The sequence below is a fragment of the Tachysurus fulvidraco genome, chromosome 7 (assembly GCF_022655615.1).
Source record: "Tachysurus fulvidraco isolate hzauxx_2018 chromosome 7, HZAU_PFXX_2.0, whole genome shotgun sequence".
Lineage (NCBI taxonomy): Eukaryota > Metazoa > Chordata > Actinopteri > Siluriformes > Bagridae > Tachysurus > Tachysurus fulvidraco.
In genome coordinates this window covers 13,608,475-13,632,612 of record NC_062524.1, presented here as the reverse complement: position 1 = coordinate 13,632,612, position 24,138 = coordinate 13,608,475, and the positions used below count along the sequence as shown (strand labels likewise).

The window sequence follows — 24,138 nt, the reverse complement described above, 5'->3', positions numbered from 1 at the left end:
GAGATAGGCACAGGCTCCCCGTGAAACGAGGTAGTTTGGATAAAGCGGTAGAAAATGAGTGAGTATTTCACAGTGTAAAATGAAATAAAATTAAGCCTTTAGCAACAATTTATAAAATATTCAGGGTGTACTTTAATAACCATGCCAATGAGATGTGTATCTTCCCCTCCCTTTAAAGCTTACAGAGATAGCTTTAGGAGTCTGGTTCATGGGTCACGAATGAAATGATGAGGAAATGATAGTGAACCAAAGCTACAGTTGTCTTCTTTGTCTATGATTAGATAAACAATCCTATATATATATATATATATATATATATATATATATATATATATATATATATATATATATATATTTATATATAACATTGATGTTTATACACAAGTTTTTTTTTTTATATCTGATACAGTTACATTTACAGCAGAGAAACTTTTATCCACAGCATCTAACAGAAGTCTTTAAAAAACACAACCTCATGCTAGTTCACTAGATCATAGTGTAAAGGTCACATCAGTCTGGAACCCAGGCGGAGAAGTTCCCTGGAAGGCATCCTGGAAAGAAGCAAATGTTTGGCTACATTAAGAAACTGAGAAATGGGGCTTTTTGTTGTCTTTGGTGACACAATGCTGCATTTCCTTTCCAATACATTTGTCCAACAGGCCTGTTAATATATAATAGGTGCTGGCCACAGCATGTCTTTATACTCCACAGATTTTAGCTCCATTTTAGCTTAGATTTAGAGTTCAAGCAAATGATCTGAAATCATTCGATCTAAAGGGAAAATCCATTCCAGATGCTCGGATAGTTTGAGATGCATCAAGGCATATCCAAGATAAGGTCATGGCCAGCTGTGGTGCTTCTGACCCTCCAAAGGTGCCAGGTCCAAGTCAAGAGGTTTTATGTTAATGCTTGGCTGATTCACACATATCTCAGAGATGCATGATTGTGGGAACTGTTTAAGGCATCGTGTGTTTTGCACTGCCCTTTCCTCCAACTGTACTAAGGACTTGGACAATGTGTGTGAGCTAGTTCTATAACTCATGCTGTAAGAGCGCCTCGGAGGGACTGTGTTTAAGACCCAGTCCTCCCCCTCTGGGGCAGACATACAAGATGAAGTCAGGTATTTGCTGAGGTTACAGTGACTCTTTGGTTGGGGCTGGTGGCCACAGACCTGTCCCTTTTCTACATCCAGGTGAGTGCTCATGTCTCCTTTGCTGGAGTTCAAGGGGTCTGATAAATGAATCGAGGAGATGAATAAAGACTCTTGATGGCAAAGTATCTCCGTGTGCATCACTTCTTTCTGAAGTGAAATTCTGTCTTCCTTTGTGGTCTTGGCCTGCAGCAGCGGATCAGAGGAGGCCATCTCTTTAAGGCACAAGATGTTCAAGTGGGCTGCAGGAAGGCTGCCGACCCAGTGGTAGTGCCTGATCAGAGAGTTTACTTGGGTGAAGTCTGTTGACGGCACACTAGACATGGTGCACATCATGCTCTGCATCTCAGACAGAAGAATTTGAGTCTCTTTGTCTCGATTCTCATATAGGACTGTGTTAGCGCAGATGAGAATAAATAGTCCCACTCCCATAATAACAGGACCTACCAATTTCATTCTGTCTGTGTGAATCAGACTCGCCGTTGAGAACAGTCCTTTGGCTCCAAGGCCCCAGCTTGATCCCTGAGAGGGGCTTTTACTAACAGAACCTACTTCTGATCTTTGCACACGATACGGCCAATACCCCACCACTGCCAGTGTGGTGCCAACAATCACCACTATTATCCCCAGCACCAGAAACGCCCCCGGCATGGAGCGGATGCGCACCTTACCCTGTACTACCCCACCTTTATTCTTCCTGGAGCGCAGACTGAAGCATGGCAAACGCTGAGAGGACAACGAGGCTAAATCCTCAGTTTGAGCCTTGTGGGTTCTCATACCTCCAGCTCTCAGGTTCTACAAAGGAAGGGAAGGACACATGTTAGAACCGAGCAAGCACAAAAACTTTTTACAAACTTTTTTGTTGGGTATTCAAGTACACTGTCTTACACAACTCATTTATAAAAAAAAACATTCATTACAAGTTTAGAAGGGCTCTTTTTCTCTCATCCAGCCAGTGACTGCATATTAAATATCATACATTCATTTGAGTTTAGCATCTAATAAACTACACAATGTAATCAGCACCATAGCAGAAACTGTAAAGGCAAAGGTTTGTATAAAATGAGGTGCCTTCTTTACCTCCCTAGAAGGTATGAACTTTATCTTGAATTTTTGCTCATTTGTGATATGTATCCAAGTTCATGTCATAGCTGACTGTGGTGCATCTGGCAATAAATTCACTGTCCAATTTATTAGGGACATTCAACCAGTTATCCAATCAGCCAATCATGCAGCAGCAGTGGTGTGATATCTATAAACAAGCAGATACAATTCCAGAGCTTTATGTTCACATCAAACATCAGAATGGGGAAATAGTCTGATCTCTGTGACTGTAACCGTGGCCTGGTCTAGAGTTACACAGAATAGTGCTAATAAAACTCAGAGCGAGCAACAGTTCTGTGGGTGGAATCACCTTGTTGGTTGGTTCGAGCCTCTAGGGAGGATACAGTAATTTAAACAGAGGCTATAAAAATTGTTACACACCCCTTTTAAAATGGCAGGATTTTGTGACAAAAGAATCATACCAAAGTCACTCATTTCAGATTTTTTTCTAAGCTGCAATCTGCAAATGAAAAGAAAACAAAGTGAAAAACAATCAAAAATCTTTTAGGGGAAAAAAGAAAAATTAAAAACTCACAATAAAGTCACATCAGTTTCTGAAGTCCATTTGGTACCAACAACCATAGAAGGATCAGAGTCCCATTGAACACATTTGTTTATCCTTATCAGTGAAACAGATGAGGGTGCTGGGAAGGAGAACCCAAACGCAGGCCAGGGTCCAAAAAAAAGAAAATTTATTAACATAAAGGATAGTAATAAATGTCTATATATGAAAACATAAATGCACAGAATGTAACCGGGCAAAGTCTTGGGCTGAAAAAAAATAATCCAATCAGAAACGGGCAGTAATCCACACAGGAAAAAGGGTAATCCGAAATGTCAATAACCGGAGCGCAAAAAGCGGAACCAAAACAACCGGCAGCAGAGAAAACTCACGTAAGGAATGACAGGGAAAAAAGGTAATCCGAGACGGGAAAATCCACACGGAAATAGAAAACGCGAGGCACAGATAACACTCGGACCGGAGGCTGGCAGGAGTGACTCAACAAAGCGACGTAGTGACGAGAGATCATCTGGCGAGAATCTAGCATGAACGGCGTGCTTAAATAGCAGTGCCGAGTATAAAAGTCATGCGACAGGGAATGACGTCACCAGAGTGCGCCGCGAAGGTGAGCTTCGGATGAGTGCGCTGACAGTACCCCCCCCTCCACGGGGCGTCTCACGACGTCCCACCAGGCTGGTCGGGGTGGTCACGATGGAACTGGGAGAGGAGGTCCGGGTCCAAGATGTGGCGTGCCGGAACCCAGGAGCGTTCCTCAGGGCCGTACCCCTCCCAGTCCACCAGGTACTGTAGACCCCTCCCACGGCGTCTGGAGCGCAGGAGCCGACGGACAGTAAACGCAGGGCCGCCACCAATGACCCGGGCGGGAGGAGGGGGTCTGGTGGAGGGAACCAGTGCACAGGCCTGGACAGGTTTCAGCCTGGAAACGTGAAAGGTGGGGTGGATGCGAAACACTCTGGGCAGCTTGAGCCGGACCGCAGTTGGATTGATAACCTTAGATATAGGGAACGGTCCAATGAAACGGGGAGCCAGCTTCCTGCATGCAATCTTCAACGGGAGGTCTTTGGTGGAAAGCCACACCCGTTGCCCGACACGGTAAGGAGGAGCGGGGCGGCGTCTGCGGTTGGCCCAGCGAGCATAACTCCGGGAAGATCTCAGCAAGGCGAGGCGGGCTCTTCTCCAAACTCGACGACAGCGCCTCACGAGGGCCAAGGCTGAGGGAACTGAGGCTTCTAGCTCCTGTGTGGAGAATAATGGGGGCTGATAGCCATAGGCAGCCTGAAAAGGGGAAAGACCCGTGGCAGCAGTAGGCAGAGAGTTATGGGCATACTCGACCCAAACAAGGTTGGAGGCCCAAGACGAATGATCCTCGGCACAGAGGAGACGGAGCCCTGTCTCCAGCTCCTGGTTGAGCCGTTCCGTCTGCCCATTGGACTGGGGGTGAAACCCAGAGGAGAGGCTAATGGAGACGCCTAAGAGCTGGCAGAATTCCTTCCAAAATTTGGAGGTGAACTGGGGTCCCCTGTCCGAGACTATATTCCGGGGAATGCCATGGAGCCGGAAAACGTGTTGGAGGAGGAGCAACGCCGTTTCCTTGGCTGAGGGGAGTTTGGTCAGGGGGACAAAATGGACGAGCTTGGAAAAGCGATCGACCACAGAGAGGATAGCGGAGTAGCCATCAGAAAGAGGGAGGCCGGTGACGAAATCAAGTGAGATATGGGACCAAGGTCTGCAAGGGATCGGCAGGGGCCGCAGGAGGCCGGCAGGGCGAGATCGAGAGCTCTTGTGTTGCGCACATACTGGGCAGGCAGTGACAAATTCCCGTGCGTCATGTCTGAGCGAAGGCCACCAGAAACGACGCTGGAGAACCGATAGGGTCCGAGGGAAACCGGGATGACAGAAAAGCCGAGAGTTGTGACACCACTGAAGAACTTGGGAACGGAGCTGGTCAGGGACATAAAGTTTGCCTTCAGGACAGTCATTAGGGACCGGCAGGTTAGACACGGCTTGCTGAACCCTTCTCTCTATCCCGAGTCGAAGCGCCCGAACAGTGACAGAGGGGGGAAGAATGTGTTCAGCAACGGCCTCGACGGGATCGGGGGAGAACTGACGAGAGAGAGCATCTGGCTTCCCATTCTTCGTTCCCGGCCGATAAGACAGCACAAAGTTAAACCTGCCGAAAAAGAGTGCCCAACGAGCCTGTCGGGGTTTCAGTCTCTTGGCAGTCCGGAGATATTCAAGATTCTTATGGTCAGTCCAGACCAGAAATGGTAGTTCCGCACCCTCCAGCCAGTGCCGCCATTCCTCCAGGGCGAGTTTGACTGCCAGTAGCTCACGTTCGCCGATAGTGTAGTTACGTTCAGACGAGGAGAGACGGCGTGAAAAGAAAGCACACGGGTGAAGTTTATTGTCCTTGACGTCCCTTTGAGACAAAACGGCCCCAACTCCGGTATCAGATGCATCAACCTCAACCACAAATTGTCGCGTGGAATCCGGCAAGGAGAGGATGGGGGCAGAGGTAAAAAGCTGCTTCAGCTTCTTGAATGCTTGCTCGGCTTGAGGCCCCCAAGAATAAGGTTGAAGAGGAGAAGTGAGCTGGTGCAAGGGTGCAGCAACCGAGCTGTAACCCCGGATGAATCGCCGATAGAAATTAGCGAATCCCAAGAACTGCTGGAGCTGCTTACGTGTTCCAGGGCAGGGCCAGTCCCGAACAGCCTTGATTCTGTCAGGATCCATCCGAACACTCCCTGCTGCCAGAATGAAACCCAAGAAGGTGGTTTTCGTGACATGGAAATCACATTTCTCAGCCTTGACATATAACTGGTTCTGCAAAAGCCTCTGGAGCACTGCACGGACGTGACGGATGTGTTCCTCAGTTGTGCGGGAAAAAATGAGGATGTCGTCCAAGTAAACAAACACAAATAGGTTTAACATGTCCCGTAAAACGTCGTTAACCAGTGCTTGGAATACTGCTGGGGCATTGGTGAGGCCAAACGGCATCACCCGGTACTCGTAATGGACAGTGGGAGTGTTGAATGCGGTCTTCCATTCGTCGCCCTCACGGATGCGGACTAGGTGATAGGCGTTCCGAAGGTCCAGCTTGGAGAAAATGGTGGCCCCTTGAAGGAGCTCAAAAGCGGAGGCCATGAGAGGCAACGGGTAGCGATTTTTAATGGTGATGGCGTTCAGACCCCGATAGTCAATACAGGGTCGTAGAGTCCCATCCTTCTTCTCCACAAAGAAAAAACCTGCACCGGCTGGGGATGAAGACGGGCGGATAATGCCTGACTCCAAGGACTCCTGTATATACTGGGTCATGGCTTCCCTTTCAGGCTTGGATAGGTGGTACAGGCGCCCCCGGGGGGGGGGGGCAGTGCCTGGCAGGAGGTCGATAGCACAGTCATAAGGTCTGTGTGGTGGCAGGGAAGTGGCACAAGCTCTACTGAACACTTGTCCCAGATCATGGTATTCAGCTGGCACCAGAGAGAGATCGGGGGGCAGGTCCTCCTTGACTGATAACGAGCGGGGTGCCAAGGTGGTCAGGCAATGAGCCTGGCAGTAGATCCCCCAACCAAGGACCCGGCCGCTGGACCAATCCAGGTGAGGGTTATGTTTCTGCAGCCAAGGTAATCCAAACATGACTGGTGCATGGGGCGAAGGGATAACGAGGAAAGAGATCCACTCCATGTGTTCCTTCGTGACGGACACCAGCAGGGGCTTGGTGCGGTAGCGAGCTCGGTGAAGGATATGGCCATCCAGGGCCCGTACCTGGAGACTGGCGGGTAGAGGTTCAGTCTCGATCTCAAGCTGACGCACTAACTCCTCATCAAGGAACTCCGCATCAGCTCCAGAGTCAACGAAGACCGCTAGATCATGTTCTTGGCTCTTGATCTGGAAACGGGCTCGGAGAAGTGGCTTGGGGGAGGCTAAACACCAGAGGCTCGCCGCGGGCTCCTCCGTCAACGGCGAGCCCTGTCTTTTGCTGGGCATGCGAAGGCAAAGTGTCCTGCCTTGCCGCAGTAGAGACAGAGGTCGTGGGCCCGGCGCCGCTCCTTCTCTGCTGCGGACAGGAGACGCCGTCCTATCTCCATGGGCTGGGGAGGTGGAGGCAAGTGTGATCTGTAAGACTCCGAGCGGGTCTTGACATATGGGTTTCTGGGAGGTCCATATGACCTGTCTGGTTCGACAGGGGGCTTGGCATTCGGGGTTCTGGGAGGCCAGGAACGGGTTGGGCGTCCCTCCTCTCTTCGTTCCTGGATACGGCGATCGATCCTGGTTGCCAGACAAACCAGGTCGTCAAGCTCTTGAGGGAGTTCTCGGGCCGCGAGTTCATCCTTCACCTGGGGGGACAAGCCGCGGTAGAACGCGTCGTAGAGCGCCGTGGGGTTCCAGCCACTGTCCCCAGCTGCCATGCGGAAATCCACAGCATACTCAGCCACTGAGCGGGACCCCTGAGATGATTCGAACAAGGCTCGAGTGGCGTCCATCTTAGGCAGAGTGGAGTCGAAAACCTTGCGCAGCTCAGCCGAAAAGGCATCGAACGAGAAGCAGATGACTGACTGACGTTCCCACTCTGCTGTTGCCCAGATCTTGGCCTTCCCAGATAACAAAGAGATAACGTACGCTACCTTGGACCGATCCGAAGGGAAGGAGGAGGGTTGGAGCTCGAAGATCACTGAGCACTGCATCAAAAATGCATGGCAAAGTCCCGCCTCACCAGAAAAATGCTCGGGATGGGGCAGATGTGGCTCCCGAATGGGGTTTATGTTCTGCTCGACCACGGGTTGGGGGGGCTGGGCAGGTGGCCTCGTAAAGGGCGAGGAGGCCTGTGTCGTGGTGAGCATGCTCATGCGCCGAATGAGCTCATTGGTGGATGCGGCTATCTCCTTGAGTTGGCGCTCATGCGCAGCGGACGATTTGGACAAGGAGTCGAGCTGGGACTGCATCTCCTGAGATCCTGCTGGGTTCATTATTGGCCAGATGATACTATCAGTGAAACAGATGAGGGTGCTGGGAAGGAGAACCCAAACGCAGGCCAGGGTCCAAAAAAAAGAAAATTTATTAACATAAAGGATAGTAATAAATGTCTATATATGAAAACATAAATGCACAGAATGTAACCGGGCAAAGTCTTGGGCTGAAAAAAAATAATCCAATCAGAAACGGGCAGTAATCCACACAGGAAAAAGGGTAATCCGAAATGTCAATAACCGGAGCGCAAAAAACGGAACCAAAACAACCGGCAGCAGAGAAAACTCACGTAAGGAATGACAGGGAAAAAAGGTAATCCGAGACGGGAAAATCCACACGGAAATAGAAAACGCGAGGCACAGATAACACTCGGACCGGAGGCTGGCAGGAGTGACTCAACAAAGCGACGTAGTGACGAGAGATCATCTGGCGAGAATCTAGCATGAACGGCGTGCTTAAATAGCAGTGCCGAGTATAAAAGTCATGCGACAGGGAATGACGTCACCAGAGTGCGCCGCGAAGGTGAGCTTCGGATGAGTGCGCTGACAATCCTGATGTCTGATGTGAACATTACCTTAAGCTCTTTATTTGTATCTGTATGATTGTATGGATTAAGTTACTGTTACATGATTGGCTGATGAGCTAACCCCATAAACATGGCCCATGTGTTTAATTGGCCTGTTTTCTGTGTTAATCCCAGGTTAGATTCCAGTAACACCAGGTGAATGGAGCTCATTAAAACCATTCTGATTGATTTGTTAATCAGCAAACTGTTAGAGAACTCAGAGTTTAGCTACATAATTAATATGAAAAATCCTTTTCAATGAAAACATGATATTAATATTTAATATTTCACTTTTATTCAATCACATTTCTGACCCACGTTCTTAGGCTTTTAACTGAGTAAGACTTTGAAGGTCTCTTCTATCATTTTCTCCAGAAAGGACAGAGAACTCAGTATTGAATGATTTCTCAGAAACGACAAAATCAGCCTCTGGTCTAAGAGTAGATGCTCTGAGGAGCTCAGTGAGAAGCGGCTGTTGATTATTCGTGACAAGATCCAAGATCCAGCAGTCTCCCAGAACACAGTGTTAATAGAGAGAAGATGCAGCTGCTAAACAAGCTTAAATGTTTAAAGTGTAAATTCCACCAAACTCACTCATTTATTCAAAGTCACATTCCATGGAATGGGATATAGGGATAAATACATATGTGAGCTTGTGCATTGAATCTAATAAAGTTCCTTACAGTAATTTCACCATTCAGTCGACTGCTTGCATACTGAGTACTGACTAATTTATGACCTCCTGTTCTGAGAGGAAGTTCAGTTCTGAGACTGTTTTATTTCAGTGTGCTTAGCTTCAACTTTTTAGCTAATGTAACCACGCTTGTCATCTCTGTGGAGAAGAAAAGCAACAGTGGAACAAGCATAAACCCCTGGGTTCACACACTCCCCCTTCAGTAAATCAGAGGCATTTGCTCTCTCACCTCCTGCTTTTTCACTGCAGTTTGACGTCACATCAGCGAGACTAAACATGTTATAGACATACGTCAAATGCATTACATAGATGGAAAGTGAGGACAAAAGATTATAAAATGATTGAAATTTATTTAAACATCTCAGTCTGATAAATAATAAATATAAACACTATCATTGCCTTACGAAGACTTTATTCACATGACGTTGTTATTTCTTTGTGCAACAATTGATTAGTTATTAGTTGAAAGTTCTCTGAAGCAACACATAAAATCAGTTTTGGACAGCACCCTGTTAGTGGGAACTACAGCTGAACCTCTGTCAGACAGTTAACTTGTTCCTCAGAAGCTCTCAGTATCTCACAGGGCAAGAGCTCAGTCAAAGTAAGATGTTTATCAGCTATCGTTCTGTAAAGTGTATCAGCCTCATGGCTTGTTTTCCACAAGAATGTAAAAGTGATTCGATAATAAACTGATATATAGTTTGTAAATGAGACTGGATTGTAGACTTTCAGCTTTAACTTGAGGAGTTTTGAAATTACAGCCATTTTTTTAAGTCCCTGAGTTTTCACATTCTCTGAGGCAGTTTCATGGCCAGGTCTGGCCTGTTTCCTTGATATAGGCAGGACTATCATTGTCCAAGTCTACGTATAATCAGGAGATGTCCCCTGGACACAGACGAACAATGAGATCAGACTTTACTAAAAAATCCTGTGCAGTTCTGGAACAAGATGCTTTGGACAAATGAAACCAAGATGAACTTGTACTTGCAGGATGAGAGTATGTAGATGTCACAACCGGGAGGAGGAAGACAGACCCATATGCAGGATAGCTTCAAATGAATAGGGTTTAATAACTATTAATACACTAAACAAGAACACAGACGAAAATTAGACAGGACAAACAGTTAAGTAGACAAAACAATAAATAGGGAACAGGTATGTAGAGACTGGGAGGAGTAAACAAAGGCGGGGCAGACACGTGACACAGAACATAAACATGGCCAAAAGTCCGGGCAGAGTCCTGAATGGAGAAAGACAGAAGGGCTCATGATCCAAAGCATACCACATCATCTGTCCATCATGGCAGACTGGGTGTTGAGGTATGTACGGCTGCCAGTGGATTGTCAGTGGTGATGTGACTGCTGATAGGAACAGCAGGATGAACTTTGGACCGAATAGAAATAACCTTCAGCTCAAATTCATTCAAATGCTAATAATAATGACCTAAATAAGAGTAATGACCCAAAACATACCACAACAGTCACATCCAATATTCAGAATTAAATCAGAATCAGTACATTTTTAATTATCTTATTATTACTTTTACGCCTGTGACAGTGAAAGAACCGGATGGAATTAGTGTAATTCCCGAGATATTTTTTGTTATACCACTTTAACAAAAGCTGAAAATCTAAATTTTCACATTCGATCACAATGACTGCATTACTTCAGATCTGTTGTGGTTGTGTACAGAGGTGTCAATATCCACGAGCTCCATGAAAACATGGTGACCTACACAGTGCACTCACTCTGACTCGACCACTGAACACAGACTCTTACACCATCAGTGTCTGTTCTCAATAATGATCTTGTAGCTGAACGAACACAAATCCTCACAAAATCACTTTAAGCTTAAAACCTACTAGTGTACAACGTCCTTGCTATGTGCTATGGTTCTATTCACTCTGCCCACCAAGGGGAAGAACCCATGCCTTTTCATTCGCCTGTGACAACAAGACTTCCTGTGGAAAGCTTTGCAGAGTGTTCCAACCACAAGTAAAGGTTGTAGTGGAAATCTGGGGATAATTTCTGAGGATAATTTCCGATCTGTGATAGTTTAAGCATGCCAGTGTGATGGAGCCACTCAGAGGGGCCTAACTAACCTGCTAAGGCTTAATAATGTCTATCATATGTTGGGGCAACGGAGTTGTTAGCATTCCCAGTGACTCAAGCTTAAACACAGTGAATCATATGGCATCTTTTGTAAATGGTAGCTGATAAAATGTGATTATATTAGCAATAGGATGTGTTTATTTGCTCATTTGATGTTTGGAACAGTTAAATATGGAACCGTTTATGGAAATACCATTGACCCTTTACATAATCAAATTGTAATTGTTGCTCAAAACTTCTTATTTGATGCGTAATAGAATAGTTTTGAAATGAACTAGGATGAAAATAAAATGTATATATAATGACGTGTGCTGTATGTTTGTTATGTAAACTTATCCCATGTTACAAACCATTTCTGAAGGACGTTCAAACCCCAAAACTCCCTTGATCATCATATCTACTGGAAACAATTGTGTTTTCTGATTCTGATTATTATTGTATTTCTTTCACTGGATTTAGCCAGCTAGCTGACATAGCTACTGTATTTAGGCAGAAATAACAGCAATAAGGATGCTACCTGAATAGCATAGTGTTTTGGCTGTTTCCTCTATGTGCTTTTGTTTCCTCCACCAGTCCAAAGACAAGCGATGGGTTGGCACCCCGTCCTACACAGGGTCACATCTCAGGGGAAGTCACAGCACAAGGTGAGGGACGCTAACCCATCACTGCACACAATTTAATACAAGCATTCACACACTAAGGACAATTTAGATATGTCAATCAGTCTACAAAGCATGTCTTTGGAAGTTTATGTCACCAGGATGCACCAGATCCAACATCTGCCCATTCATGTGGACATTAATTTGACATCTGAGACCTACTTCATCATTACTGCGGACTGTAAACCGCTTCGTAAGCACTGATGCTCGACCTGATGAGCAACACAAGGTGATAATCTGTGTAAAATGTCTACATGTATATTTATTAAACTGAGTCCCTATATAGACCTTAATAAGAACCCGAATGGACCCCATTCAGAAATCCTGTGGAAGTTACTCTTATTAGAATCAAGGGGATTTCTCTACACTGAACACACTCCATTTAAATCATTTAAAAAAGGTGTCCAGGGAATAGTTTACTGCAAATAAAAGACATTTGTCCTATTAATGACATGAGTGTGATCAATTTCACACCAGAAACTAACCCATGTAATATTGTTAAGGACAAAAAAATACAATGCACCAAATCTATCAAATCTACTTTAATAACACACCATCATTCTATATCTTACAGATGTTCTGAGTCCACAAATTTTCAGCTGGATTTCATTGATATTACTTGCCTTGTTTATGCTGTAATATAAAAGCTCTGAATGCATCCAGACATGATCACTGCATCCCATCCACTCCTCAGGTCACATCTCATCTAATCTCATCTCATCTGGAGAGAAGTTTTAAGGCTGACAATAAATCCCACTAAAAATGTAGCAGACGTGCGAGTTGCATAGTCATCCTCTCAGGATACAATCAAGCTCATTTAAAAATAGGTTTAAACTGAGGAAAACATCTACACAAACGCATAGTCTCACATAGTCCAGAGGTGGCCGAGACACAAAGCTTTTGGCAACACACATTATAAAGGAGGCACACAGCGCCTCCCCCAGACAGAGACCACCTTTCATTCCCACTCAGTTCATTAGTGCAAGAGAAGTAAATGTGGATGTGCATGAAGAAGTGCATGAAGAAGCGCATGAAGAAGTGCATGAAGTAGTGCATGAAGAAGTGCATGAAGTAGTGCATGAAGAAGTGCATGAAGAAGCACATGAAGAAGTGCATGGCACAGCATCATCAGCATTATCTGTGATAACAGATGTCTTCACTAAACATCTAGTATAGCTTGTGAAAACATCTACCCTGATATTTCTGCACCATGCCTCAAATAACAGTTTTGAGACTATAAAAGTTTCCACTGATAAATAATAATGTTATAATGTTCAGTAAGACACGTAGAAATCATTGGCATTCGCCAGCTGCCTAAATATCTGTAGATTCAGGTACCACGTGGTTCCCAAACATATGATTCGGTTTGTTTTGGCGACATCTTGTGGAATTTTGTTGCAATAGCTGAGAGATTTAAGGATTAGGGTGTCATGTGTGTGCCACTGATAAATAACCTTAAAATATTTTGCCCTGTGATCTGGTGTTTCACCCCTTCATACCCAATCTTCTGGGATCCACTGCATTCCTGATCTGGACACTAAAAGTGAGTCTGTAAAGTATATACATGGTTCCCTTTGGGTTATTTTATTGGGAACAAAACTGTTAACAATTTAGGAACTCTCTCTATGGGAAATGTGTTGTTCCCTAAAGTGAACCTATACAGAATTTTCTCTAATGGTTATTTTTAGTTATTTTTTTTTTTAGCCATAAACTAGAAATAAAACATATTTATGTTTATGAGAACGTTAACAGAAGGCATTTCCACCCATTGGACCCCTGCTAACAGGATGTTTTAGTTTGTTCTTTGTAAATTCTGTGTAATCTCTAAAGACCACCTAGTTTGGGTTTTCATGACCTCTAGGTGGTCCCAATAGGAGCAGAGTCCTAACTAGAGCCAGAGGGTTTTACCACATCGCCCTGATCTTATACATACATTGCCTCCCAGTTAAACTTTGCATTATAAAATACTATTATTGACCTATAAAACACCGTAAGGTCACATGTATCTGAGTGAGATTATGATCTGCCAGGCCTGCTTCAATCAGAAGATGCTGGCTCCTTAATAGTACCTAGCAGGGGCGATTCAAGGATTTCATCTTTAGGGGAGTTTAGCCCTCAGTGAGTATTTAAAACAAGAAGAGTTTTATATTATATATTATATGACTATATAGTAAGCCAAAAGTTATGGTATTATTTAAAATGGCAAAAGTGGACACCAAAATTTTATGCATGATGTAATGATGCCAGTCTTGAATCAAATCAGTTCATGTATGTGTGCATTCTCTACAGTGAGTCCAATTAATGTAGTCATTAATAAAAAATATTCACAAGACAAAGACCAAATCAATAAATGTTATTTTTATTTAATATTAAATGGATTGTTTGCATTAATATTTTGTTTGTGCTATCAACTCTGGTAATAAGAATAGTGAAATTTTACTGCTTTTGGTTGCCGTCTTTACGTCTTTCCGCCGACTAACGTTATAGATAAACGCCTCCAGCTCTGACTGCGTGTGCACGATGCGCGTTCCTGTGCTTCTCCGTTCAAATAAAGCAGACAGCCGAAGACGTACTTTTGAAAGACTTTTTTTACGTGCGTAAAAGCAAAGTTTTAGGGTGGCTGAGATCACAGACAGGGGGGCTGAAGCCACCCTAAAAAAAGGCCTAGAACCGCCCCTGGTACCTAGTATAGGGAAGATCACAACCGGGGCAGATCTTTCTCTTACAAAGGGCTACAGTTATGGAACAACCTTTCATTTAGTGTTCAGGACTCAGACACAGTCTCAGTGTTGAAGTCTAGACTAAAAACACATTTGTTTAGTTTATAAAACCTGATTGTAAAGACTTTTATTAGATAGCTTTTCTCTCTGGAAAAGGTCTGTGGGTTCATGGTCATAGGGAACTGTAGTAAATTGTTGTTCTGAGTCTGTTCAGCTTACACATTCTACTGACTGAACAGAGTTTCAGATGTCCAATTCCTCATTGGATAAAGTGAACATGGAAACCTTAAAATATTATACAGCTCTTAATAGTTTCTCTAGTGTCATCAGATTTTTACTTGCTAAAAAGAGATAGAGCTAGAGTCATGACACAAAAGACCAAAGCCCTATTGTGGTTGTTTATGACATTATTATAAAACATTTTGATGTCTGAAGTCTTTAGGATGAGTTTTAAAATGTGGCACGTTTATTAAAAAACCTTTGTCTATTAAATACAACTTTTAGTTGAGATGGAGAGATGAACTCGATCCTAACTGTGGTTATGGTGTACCTGAAGTTCTCTGTGAGTTTAACAGGTTTTCTTCCACTGGCCAGTTGTTTCCAGAATCAGCTCTGGAAATCTAGAGATCTGTTTCAGTCTGTATCTTCATTCATCTTCAGTAACTGCTGACAAGAAGGAAGAATGAATGAACGTCTGATCTGAAACAGAATCTTAGACATTCTTGAATCACAGATTAGGCAGCTTAGAAGAGCTGAAGTGGTTTATTGTGGAACGGTATTTATTGTGGACGTTATCAGAATCTTCTGCAAATTAAGGTTACAAACAGCCACATGGGTGATAATAAAGACCTATCAGGCCAACCTGTCAATCATCTCTCACTTTTTTCCTTTTTCTAGATTGGGATGTTTTTCTTTGAGATTGGGCTGTTTTTGTGGAATAGGAATAAGAGACTACACTCATGTGTAAACTGCACGTTCAGGGATATTTATTGGCACAAAAAATACAAAGGAATGATTTCATTCTGTGAAGCTTGATAACATGGTCATCTTCTCCCACATTCAGAGCCATAAAACAGTGCTTTCAGATTAGTTGGAGATGTCGAAGGTCATGTGCATGTGGTCCACAACAAACTGCCAAAGCAGCCACGTCATTTGTATAACACACAATTAAACATAGCATGCTGACCACCAAACATGTGGATGTGGTCTGTCAAGAGGAGACAAGCAACAGTAAAAGCAAACAGATATAAAGTAAGACTACAGGTGGTATTTTGGTCTACAGGAGATCAGGTTTGTTGCGTTTGAGTGCAGATTAAACCACATGTAATAGATTATAAATCCAGTGAAGCTCTCTGTGTGCTTTCAGATCACTGCATAACACACAGGAAATGTTTGGCAAATTAAAGTGGCATAGATACAAAGGAAAGTAGACAGTCATCACCAGGCAAAGGACACGAGGTGGGTCTCTCCTTTTAGGGCTCAAGCTCCAGCAAAGCACAGGAAAAGGAATTGGATGCTACCATGAGGGACTTTTATGCAATCTTGAGAAACTTCTCCACAGTGTCCGTCTCTACTGCCTCAGAAAACATTTCATAGTCCTAAAAAATGAGGAAAAAAATACATCAGAGCATGAGATTCGGAACGATTAACATTACATCAATCGTTTAGTAAACGTGTGTAAATATTTTCTGTTAAACAAAATGAACTGAAAATATTCTGTCAGGTTTCTAAACGTTTCTGAAACACTTCTGTCTTTACATGTGAATGTTACTGAATGTCAATCACCCATACATTACAGTTTATTAATAAAATCAATATTTTATTTGCAAAGAAGGGAGTTAAAATATCCTCCACTTCTGTTCTTTGGCCTTTACCCCGATGGTTCATTTCATGCTCACCTCAGTCTGGGACCTTTACCTTTTATGAGTTTTGTGGGTGTCTGCATATGCAAATGAGATGTATTGAGCATGAGCTGTTTAAGTCTTTAGTCAGCTGACATGTTTTTTTTTTCTCTGATTAATGCCAGTAAAATAAAAGCAGGTTTTAATTAAATGTTCTCGATGATACATGATGATGATGATGATGATGATGATGATGATGATACAGATCAAGACTCTAAAGCACTTCTATAAGTCGCTCTGGTTAAAGGCTGTAAACACTGTAAACGTTATATAGATCAGCAGTTTAATCTCCACCTTATATTCCAGATATAAAAAGGGCAGTAATCCATGCAAGATGATCTGACGTCAATCAAGTCGAAGTTTACAAGAGTTACAAACATTTATCAGAATTTACAGGATTTTCTCATCTAAACACTCATTCGAATGATTTGTGGAGAAAGCTGCTGGTGTCCAGGCTGATAAACAAGTTTTTTTTTAGCTAAAACTTTGATCAGAAAATATCAGGCACACACACACAGAGGCTTCACAAAGTGGGCTGAATTAATTAAACATGGGAAATTACTGAAGTTAAATACATGGGGGAAAGAAATCTGATTTTAGGTTTGTTGTGAAAGCACAAAAGCATTTTTTCACTTTTTAACAGAGATTAACTTTTTATTATAATGTTAAACACCCAGAGTTCTTTGTTTATCTGATACCTGATTAATGGAACCCTTTTCCACCAAGGCAGTTTGGGTTAGGGTTAGTACCCTCAGTAATGCCCCTTTTCCACCGAGGCAGTTTGGGTTAGGGTTAGTACCCTCAGTAATGCCCCTTTTCCACCGAGGCAGTTTGGGTTAGGGTTAGTACCCTCAGTAATGCCCCTTTTCCACCGAGGCAGTTTGAGTGCTGGTTCGGAGCGTAATTTAAAATCAGTTCTTTCTTTTTTGACACCCAAAGCTCTTAACCAGGAAAAGTGGTTGTTAAGTAGCACCGTGACACGTACACAGTGACGTCAGACTCGGCTCTGTGATGCCCTCTAACCCATGGAAAGGCAAACCGGTTCTTATACCCCTTTTCCACCAAAAAGAACCGGGTACTGCTTCAGAGCTGGTGCAAAGTTGGTTCCACTGGCGAACCTTCCAAGAACCGGTTTGCCTTCCAATCGGTTAGAGAGCATCACAGAGCCGAGTCTGACGTCACTGTACACGTGTTACGTTACACAGCAACGTTAGCGCAGCAGTGGCAAACACAAACACAACATCAACAATGCCGGATATTGCTTTACTGTCAAAGCTCATGGCTCTGTGAATCTACATTGGCATCCAAACGTGGCGAATCCAACGTGTACGTGCTGCTCTGTGTAATTTGTATAAACAGAGGTTGTAATCGAGAATGTACATAACATTATTTTATCATTAAAACACACACACACAAAAAAGTTAGCCTTAGCACGTAGCTACCTACTATCATGTGTGCTGATAATTGATCATATTGCGGTAAAGTAAGAGTGTATTAAACATTAGTATACTTAAGGTACATTATCTAATGCGCTAACAGTAACCCCGCCCACAGCCCCTGACACAAGCGGTTCTTAAGTCTAGACCAGCAATGTTTTGGTGCTACTTAAGAACCACTTTTCCTGGTTCAGAGCCGGTGCTTTGGCTGTCGAAAAAGAAAGAACTGGTACTAAATTAGGCTCCGAACCAGCACTCAAACTGCCTCGGTGGAAAAGGGGCATTAAAAGATTCGCCAGTGGAACCAGCTTTGAACCAGCACCTGGTTCTTTCTGGTGGAAAAGGGGCAAGAAGAGAGTCTCTATATAAAGGTGTGAATGGAAGCAGAAACATACAGCTTAGAGGGAGTGGCCAAGGCCAACATGAGAGTCAAGTTAGCATATATAGCTGTTGCAGTACACAGTGAAATGAGACAACGTTTCTCCAGGATCATAGTGCTACATAAAACAAAGACAGAGCTAAGGAGTTGTAAGTAGTCTTAGCCACATAAAGTGCAACTTTGCAACCTGGTGCAAACAGTGCAGGACAAGACAAACAAGACAGTGGAGGACAAAATACAGTGTAGACAAAAAGTTACAAGACAATACAAAAAAGTAAAAAAAATACAATACACAAAAGACAATAAACAGTAACAGAAACAGCGCCAACCGACCAGTGTATATACAGTACTGTATGTGAATACTGAATGTTCAAACCATATTTCGTACAGTAACATTAGAATGAACACAGTTTCTTAGCAGCAGGTCCTTGGGATAATATATAGAATTGTGCAAAAAACAGCAAATGACTGAAATATTGTATAGTAGATGCAAAATGGCTGAGATATTGTACATGTGAAAAAACGGCTAAAATGTTAGACAGATTGTGCAAAACAGCATGTAAACAGTTTGATGGATTGTAAGCAGCATGTAAATAGTTTGATGTGTCAGTGTGTGTTACTACGTTCGTGTCATCGGCGAACTTGATAATATGGAACAGTCGTGAGTCAGCAAGGTGCACAGCAGTGGACTGAGCACCAGGCCCTGAGGGGCTCCAATGTTCAGTGTGGTGGTGCTGGAGATGCTGTTCCCGATCCGGACTGACCAAGTCTCCCAGTCAGGAAGTCCAGGATCCAGTTGCAGAGGGAGGTTTTTAGTCCCAGCAGGCTCAGCTTCCCAATCAGGTGCTGAGGGATGATTGTATTGAATGCTGAACTAAAGTCCATGGACAGCATTCATACATAAGTGTCTGTATTGTCCAGGTGGGTGAGGGCTAAGTGGAGGGATGTGGCAATGGCATCGTCTGTGGAGCGGTTTGGATGATACGCGAATTGTAGGGGGTCCAGTAAGGGTGGTAGCTGGGTCTTGATGTGCCTCATGACGAGCTTCTTGAACCACTTCATAACTATGGGTGTGAGTGCAACGGGACGATAGTCATTGACACAGGACACTGTAGACTTCTTTGGGACAGGAACAATGGTGGTAGTTTTGAGGTACGTAGGAACAACGGCGCTGCTCAGGAAAATGTTGAAGATGTCAGTAAAGACATCCACTAGCTGTTCTGCACATTCCCTGAGCACCCTGCCAGGGATGTTATCTGGTCCAGCAGCCTTCCGTGGGTTAACTCTGCATAGAGTTCTCCTCACATCGGCCATGGATAGACAGAGTATCTCGTCGTCGGGGGGAGGGATGGTCTTCCTTGCCGCTACGTTGTTCTGCACCTCAAACCGAGTGTAGTCGTTCAGCGCATCTGGGAGGGAGGTGTCGCGATCACAAGCAGGTGAAGCTGTCTTGTAGTACGTGATCCCCTGTATGCCCTGCCACATGTGCCGGGTGTCCCCGCTGTCTTGGAAGTGGCTGTGGATTGTCTGGGCGTGTGCGCACTTTGCCTCTTTGATGGCTCTGGACAGTTTGGCCCTCTCTGTTCTTAGGGCCACCCTGTCCCCTTTTCTGAAGACTAGGTCTCTAGTCCTCAGCAGCGCATGCATGTTAGCAGTCATCCACAGCTTCTGGTTGGAGCATGTGGTGATGGTCTTGGAGACGATCACGTCATCAATGCACTTGCCGATGTAACTGATCACTGTTGACGTGTACTCCTCCAAGTTGACGGAGTCACCGTTGGTTGCAGTCTCCCTGAAGATGTTCCAGTCAGTGCACTCAAAGCAGTCCTGAAGAGCAGAGGTGGCTCCTGCTGGCCAGGTTTTCACCTGCTTCAGAACCAGTTTTGAGCGTCTGACGAGTGGTCTGTATGCTGGAATTAGCATAACAGAGATGTGGTCTGAGTGTGGGCGGGGCTCCGCATGATACGCGCCGGGAAAAGACAGTGTGATTGACAAGTTTCACATTAACCTGTAGAGGACCAGAGTGTAAAAAGCCTTGTGGACAGAAGTTTAATGGATTTCCTGTTTCTCCTTTGTGTGTGTGAGTTGTGATCATGTCATTTCCTGTCAGTTCAGAACCATCTTTGTGCAAAGGATATGGGGTAAAAAATGATGTTTTCACTGTCACTAACTAGACTGAGCATGTTTGGAAACACACACAAAGGGCTGCTAAATGATTAGGAAAAATGTCCTTCTGAAGGCCAGAGCAGACACCAAATTACTAATGACTGCTTAATAGGTTTATATTCTCTCATTATAAATGTTCCTATTAAAGTGACCGCTAAGTGTAGAGGTAAAATTTTAAAGAATTATAACAGACATATTACATTGAAACCCTAGAGTAAAACCCCAGAGACAGGACATGACTTGTCTTTGTGATTATGTAACAGGACACACCTCTGCCTCGACAATCATACAGTCGAGGCAGGGGTTGAGGTAAAAACTCAACTGTTCTCTACTTAAACATGTACATCCATTATTCAGGACTAAAAAGACCTTCTCCTCACCCCACAGTACTGATCATCGTTGAAAATCTGCGGCGGGGAGGCAGACGGGTTACCAGAAGAGATCCTCATCTCTTGCCGTAAGTCTCCGCTCACGGCGATGTCGATCAGCTCAAACTGGATGTTCTTACTCTCTAAAATGCGCATGACTTCGGCCTGCTGTGATTTCACCTAGAAAACAGACAAGTGCATGAGTCATATACTGACTTCTGAACCTTCAGGACAACAACAAATGATGTCTAGCTGCTCCAGTACAGTACACCAGAGACACACACATTACTGTACAAAACCTCTCAACACGGGACCCTGGGTGTTACTTACAAATACAACACGTTATGGGAAATGTATAGTTCTGTGTTGAAGTGTATGTGCAGAGTGACACAGAGATGTGATTTAAATGTTAAACACGGTTGTTAGGCATGTCAGGGCAGCGCCTGGACTATATGGGCATTCACTAAATTCCAGGGGTTTCATTACCACGATGTAAAGCGGGCGTGTTTCTGGAGGTCTTGGAAAAAACCTACGATGGATAATGAAGGACAAAACAGTCATACAGGTAGATTTTATATTTTATATCTATTATGCTTTATTATCTTACAGTTAAGCTATTTTCAAAAACAAAAACTACGGTTAGGGTTAGCATTATATTATCAAATAGGCCACACCTACCCGATGACGCAATATCTGTTATGCTGTTCTGAAATCCCTGGAAATAAGTGCATCCCGTACTGTAGGCTTCACAAACCTCCTGCTTCATGCTTCTGTGTCACGTCAATGTGGTCATTAGGGGGCAGTGTTGCGAGAACCAACCAGAATTTACAGGAAACTGAAATAAATCCATCTTTTCCTAACAGAACCACTAGAACCAGTATGTAGTTTATACTGGTTACTATGAACACACAAGTTCATAGTTTCTTTGCAAAGTTTCAGAAATATAAAAAGTAATCTGTCAATATGGCACAGAAGTAAAAGCTGAAATGAGCCAAATATCACACACGGAGAGACACCACCTCAACACCAGATCAGCCCGAAGTTCAGACAGAAGTTCAGACAGAAGCTCAGATATGGAATAAAAACACTGTCAATAATAATCGTATGTAATTCAAAGCAGTGTGTGTAAATTTTAATTTAGTTGTGCGTAATTTAAAACTATTGTACGTAATTATGTTTTTTGTGAAGTTGGATCCCAAAATCTACGGCCACGACAGTTTACAGATACGAGATTTTGTGTGTTTGTTCAAATACAACTCCAAAATGTACGACTATGACAGTTTACAGACACAACCCTTGTTTTCACAACACCTCTTTTTTTACACATGGAAACGTCTGCGAAACAACTGTCAAAAATACATCATCATGTTCACAGGCATTACTATCCGAGGGAAGATGAATCGATTCCACGAAGCCCGCATGCACCCCGCCCTCTTCTAAACCACTCATAGAAACCACTGGCGCTGAAATGGCGGGTTAGTCATCACTAATAACAGAGAGAATTTTGTGCTAACACTTTAAAATAATGGTCTGTTGGTAACGAGTGACTATGCAGGAAGTAATAGGTAGTACTGCATTAACACTGAGCTTAATACTACTAACTAATATGGAAGCAAGATGAACTAAGCAGTATAAGTAATAGCATAGGGAATCGAACCCCGACCCTGGAGCTGTGAGGCGAACGTGCTAACCACTAAGCCACCAATATGTTTTCAACCAATTAATCTTGAATGTCCTTTAATACCACCCATATCATAGTCTTTAACCAGCTGTGATTTCTTAATATAATGAGTTTTGTTTTTCCACAGAAATTGGAAAACGATCGAATTAGCTTTCTTAACATTAACTGTAGAAACATACAGGGAGTGGCATGGATAGATTATTTTGGAAATAGCTCAAAGAATTCCTCATATCTATTAACTGGTTAGAAAAGTTAACTTGTCTTCTAATAGCATTTTTAGATAAAACTATTCCTAAATATTTCACTTCGTCTTTAACCTAAATTGAAGAGATGATAGAGTCCGTTGATGAGTGAATGGGAAGTAGCTCACATTTTTTAATATTAAGGGTAAATCCTGAAGCTTTAGGGAAAATCGAGACTGAATTTAGGGCAACATCAACCATGAATTTATTCTTTAAAAGGATTGCTGTGTCGTCTGCAAATTGACTAATTTTAAATTCCTTTAGATCCCATGCAAATCGGGGTTATGATTAATGAGTAATATAAGTGATTGAGTGGCTAGAATAAACAGTTTGGGAGAAATCAGGCATCCCTGCCTAATACCGCGGAGCACTTCAAACCTAGGAGTTATACTAGGATTCAGGGATACAGAACTATATGTCAGTATAAAACATCTTAATTATTTTACAAAAATTACTCCCAAAACCTAAAAACTCTAAGATTTCAAATAAAAAAGTATGTTCAACAGTATCAAATGCCTTGTAAAAGTCAAGAAATAAAATAAAAAACATTATTTTAAAGTGTTAGCACAAATTTCTCTCTGTTATTAGTGATAACTAACCCGCCATTTCGGCGCCAGTGGTTTCTATGAGTGGTTTAGAAGAGGGCGGGGCACATGCGGGCTTCGTGGAATCGACTCATCTTCCCTCGGATAGTAATGCCTGTGAACATGATGACGTATTTTTGACCGTTGTTTCGCAGACCGTTTCCATGTGTAAAAAAGAGGTGTTGTGAAAACAAGCGTTGTGTCTGCAAACTGTCATAGTCGTACATTTTGGAGTTGTATTTGAACAAACACACAAAATCTCGTATCTGTAAACTGTCGTGGCCGTAGATTTTGGGATCCAACTCTACAAAAAACATAATTACGTACAATAGTTTTAAATTACGCACAACTAAATTAAAATTTACACACAATGCTTTGAATTACATACGATTATTATTGACAGTGTTTTTATTCCATACTCAGATAGAAGTTCAGACAGAAGCTCAGATAGAAGCTCAGATAGAAGCTCAGATAGAAGCTCAGATAGAAGCTCAGACAGAAGCTCAGAGAGAAGATCAGAGAGAAGACCAGAGAGAAGTTCAGACAGAAGACCAGAGAGAAGTTCAGACAGAAGTTCAGAAAGAAGATCAGACCTAAGACGCACACAACAGGAGCAGTATTGAATGCACTACAGAGTAAAGTTGGATCTCACACTTATGGACAGAACAGACCAGAACACAAAGCCCCTGAGCTCCATGAAGAAGGTGTGGTTGGTGCTGGAGTGAAGATCTCCAGTGTCCTGCACACAGCCCTGACTCAACACCACATATGAACATTATAGTGTTAGTTAAACAGTCACTGTGACAGTAAAGTGCTATAAAACCAGACTAATGATTAACTGTTTCCTGACTGGTCTGACGGACAGAGAACACATTCACAGCTCAGG

The 24,138-nt window shown here is 43.3% G+C and overlaps 2 protein-coding genes across 4 annotated transcripts in view; both read right to left on the bottom strand.

Annotated features, from left to right (window-relative positions):
* On the bottom strand, positions 1 to 15,309 carry tmem200b (transmembrane protein 200B). 2 transcript variants are annotated; one of them, XM_047816033.1, is made up of 2 exons: positions 2,231 to 2,983; positions 1 to 1,945 (listed from the first exon to the last, which is right to left on the bottom strand). In XM_047816033.1, the coding sequence occupies exon 2, from the start codon at positions 1,925 to 1,927 to the stop codon at positions 839 to 841; it is 1,089 nt and encodes a 362-aa protein (XP_047671989.1). In that variant the 5' UTR covers positions 1,928 to 1,945; positions 2,231 to 2,983; the 3' UTR covers positions 1 to 838. The 2 variants fall into 2 exon arrangements, with proteins under 2 accessions (XP_047671989.1, XP_027013277.2); XM_027157476.2 differs by lacking the exon at positions 2,231 to 2,983 and adding an exon at positions 15,046 to 15,309 and having other exon boundaries at positions 345 to 1,945.
* A 150-nt stretch (positions 15,310 to 15,459) lies between these two features.
* sh3bgrl3 (SH3 domain binding glutamate-rich protein like 3) overlaps positions 15,460 to 24,138 on the bottom strand; it is a 9,203-nt gene continuing 524 nt past the window's right edge. Inside the window, exons 2-4 of one of the 2 annotated variants that reach the window (XM_047816039.1) lie at positions 23,905 to 24,003; positions 20,758 to 20,925; positions 15,460 to 16,093 (exon numbers count right to left, since the gene is read on the bottom strand). In XM_047816039.1, the coding sequence (XP_047671995.1) occupies positions 16,028 to 16,093; positions 20,758 to 20,925; positions 23,905 to 24,003 (333 nt within the window). In that variant the 3' untranslated portion in view covers positions 15,460 to 16,027. The remainder of the gene's footprint in view (positions 16,094 to 20,757; positions 20,926 to 23,904; positions 24,004 to 24,138) is intronic. The other variant, XM_027157477.2, reaches the window with a different exon arrangement.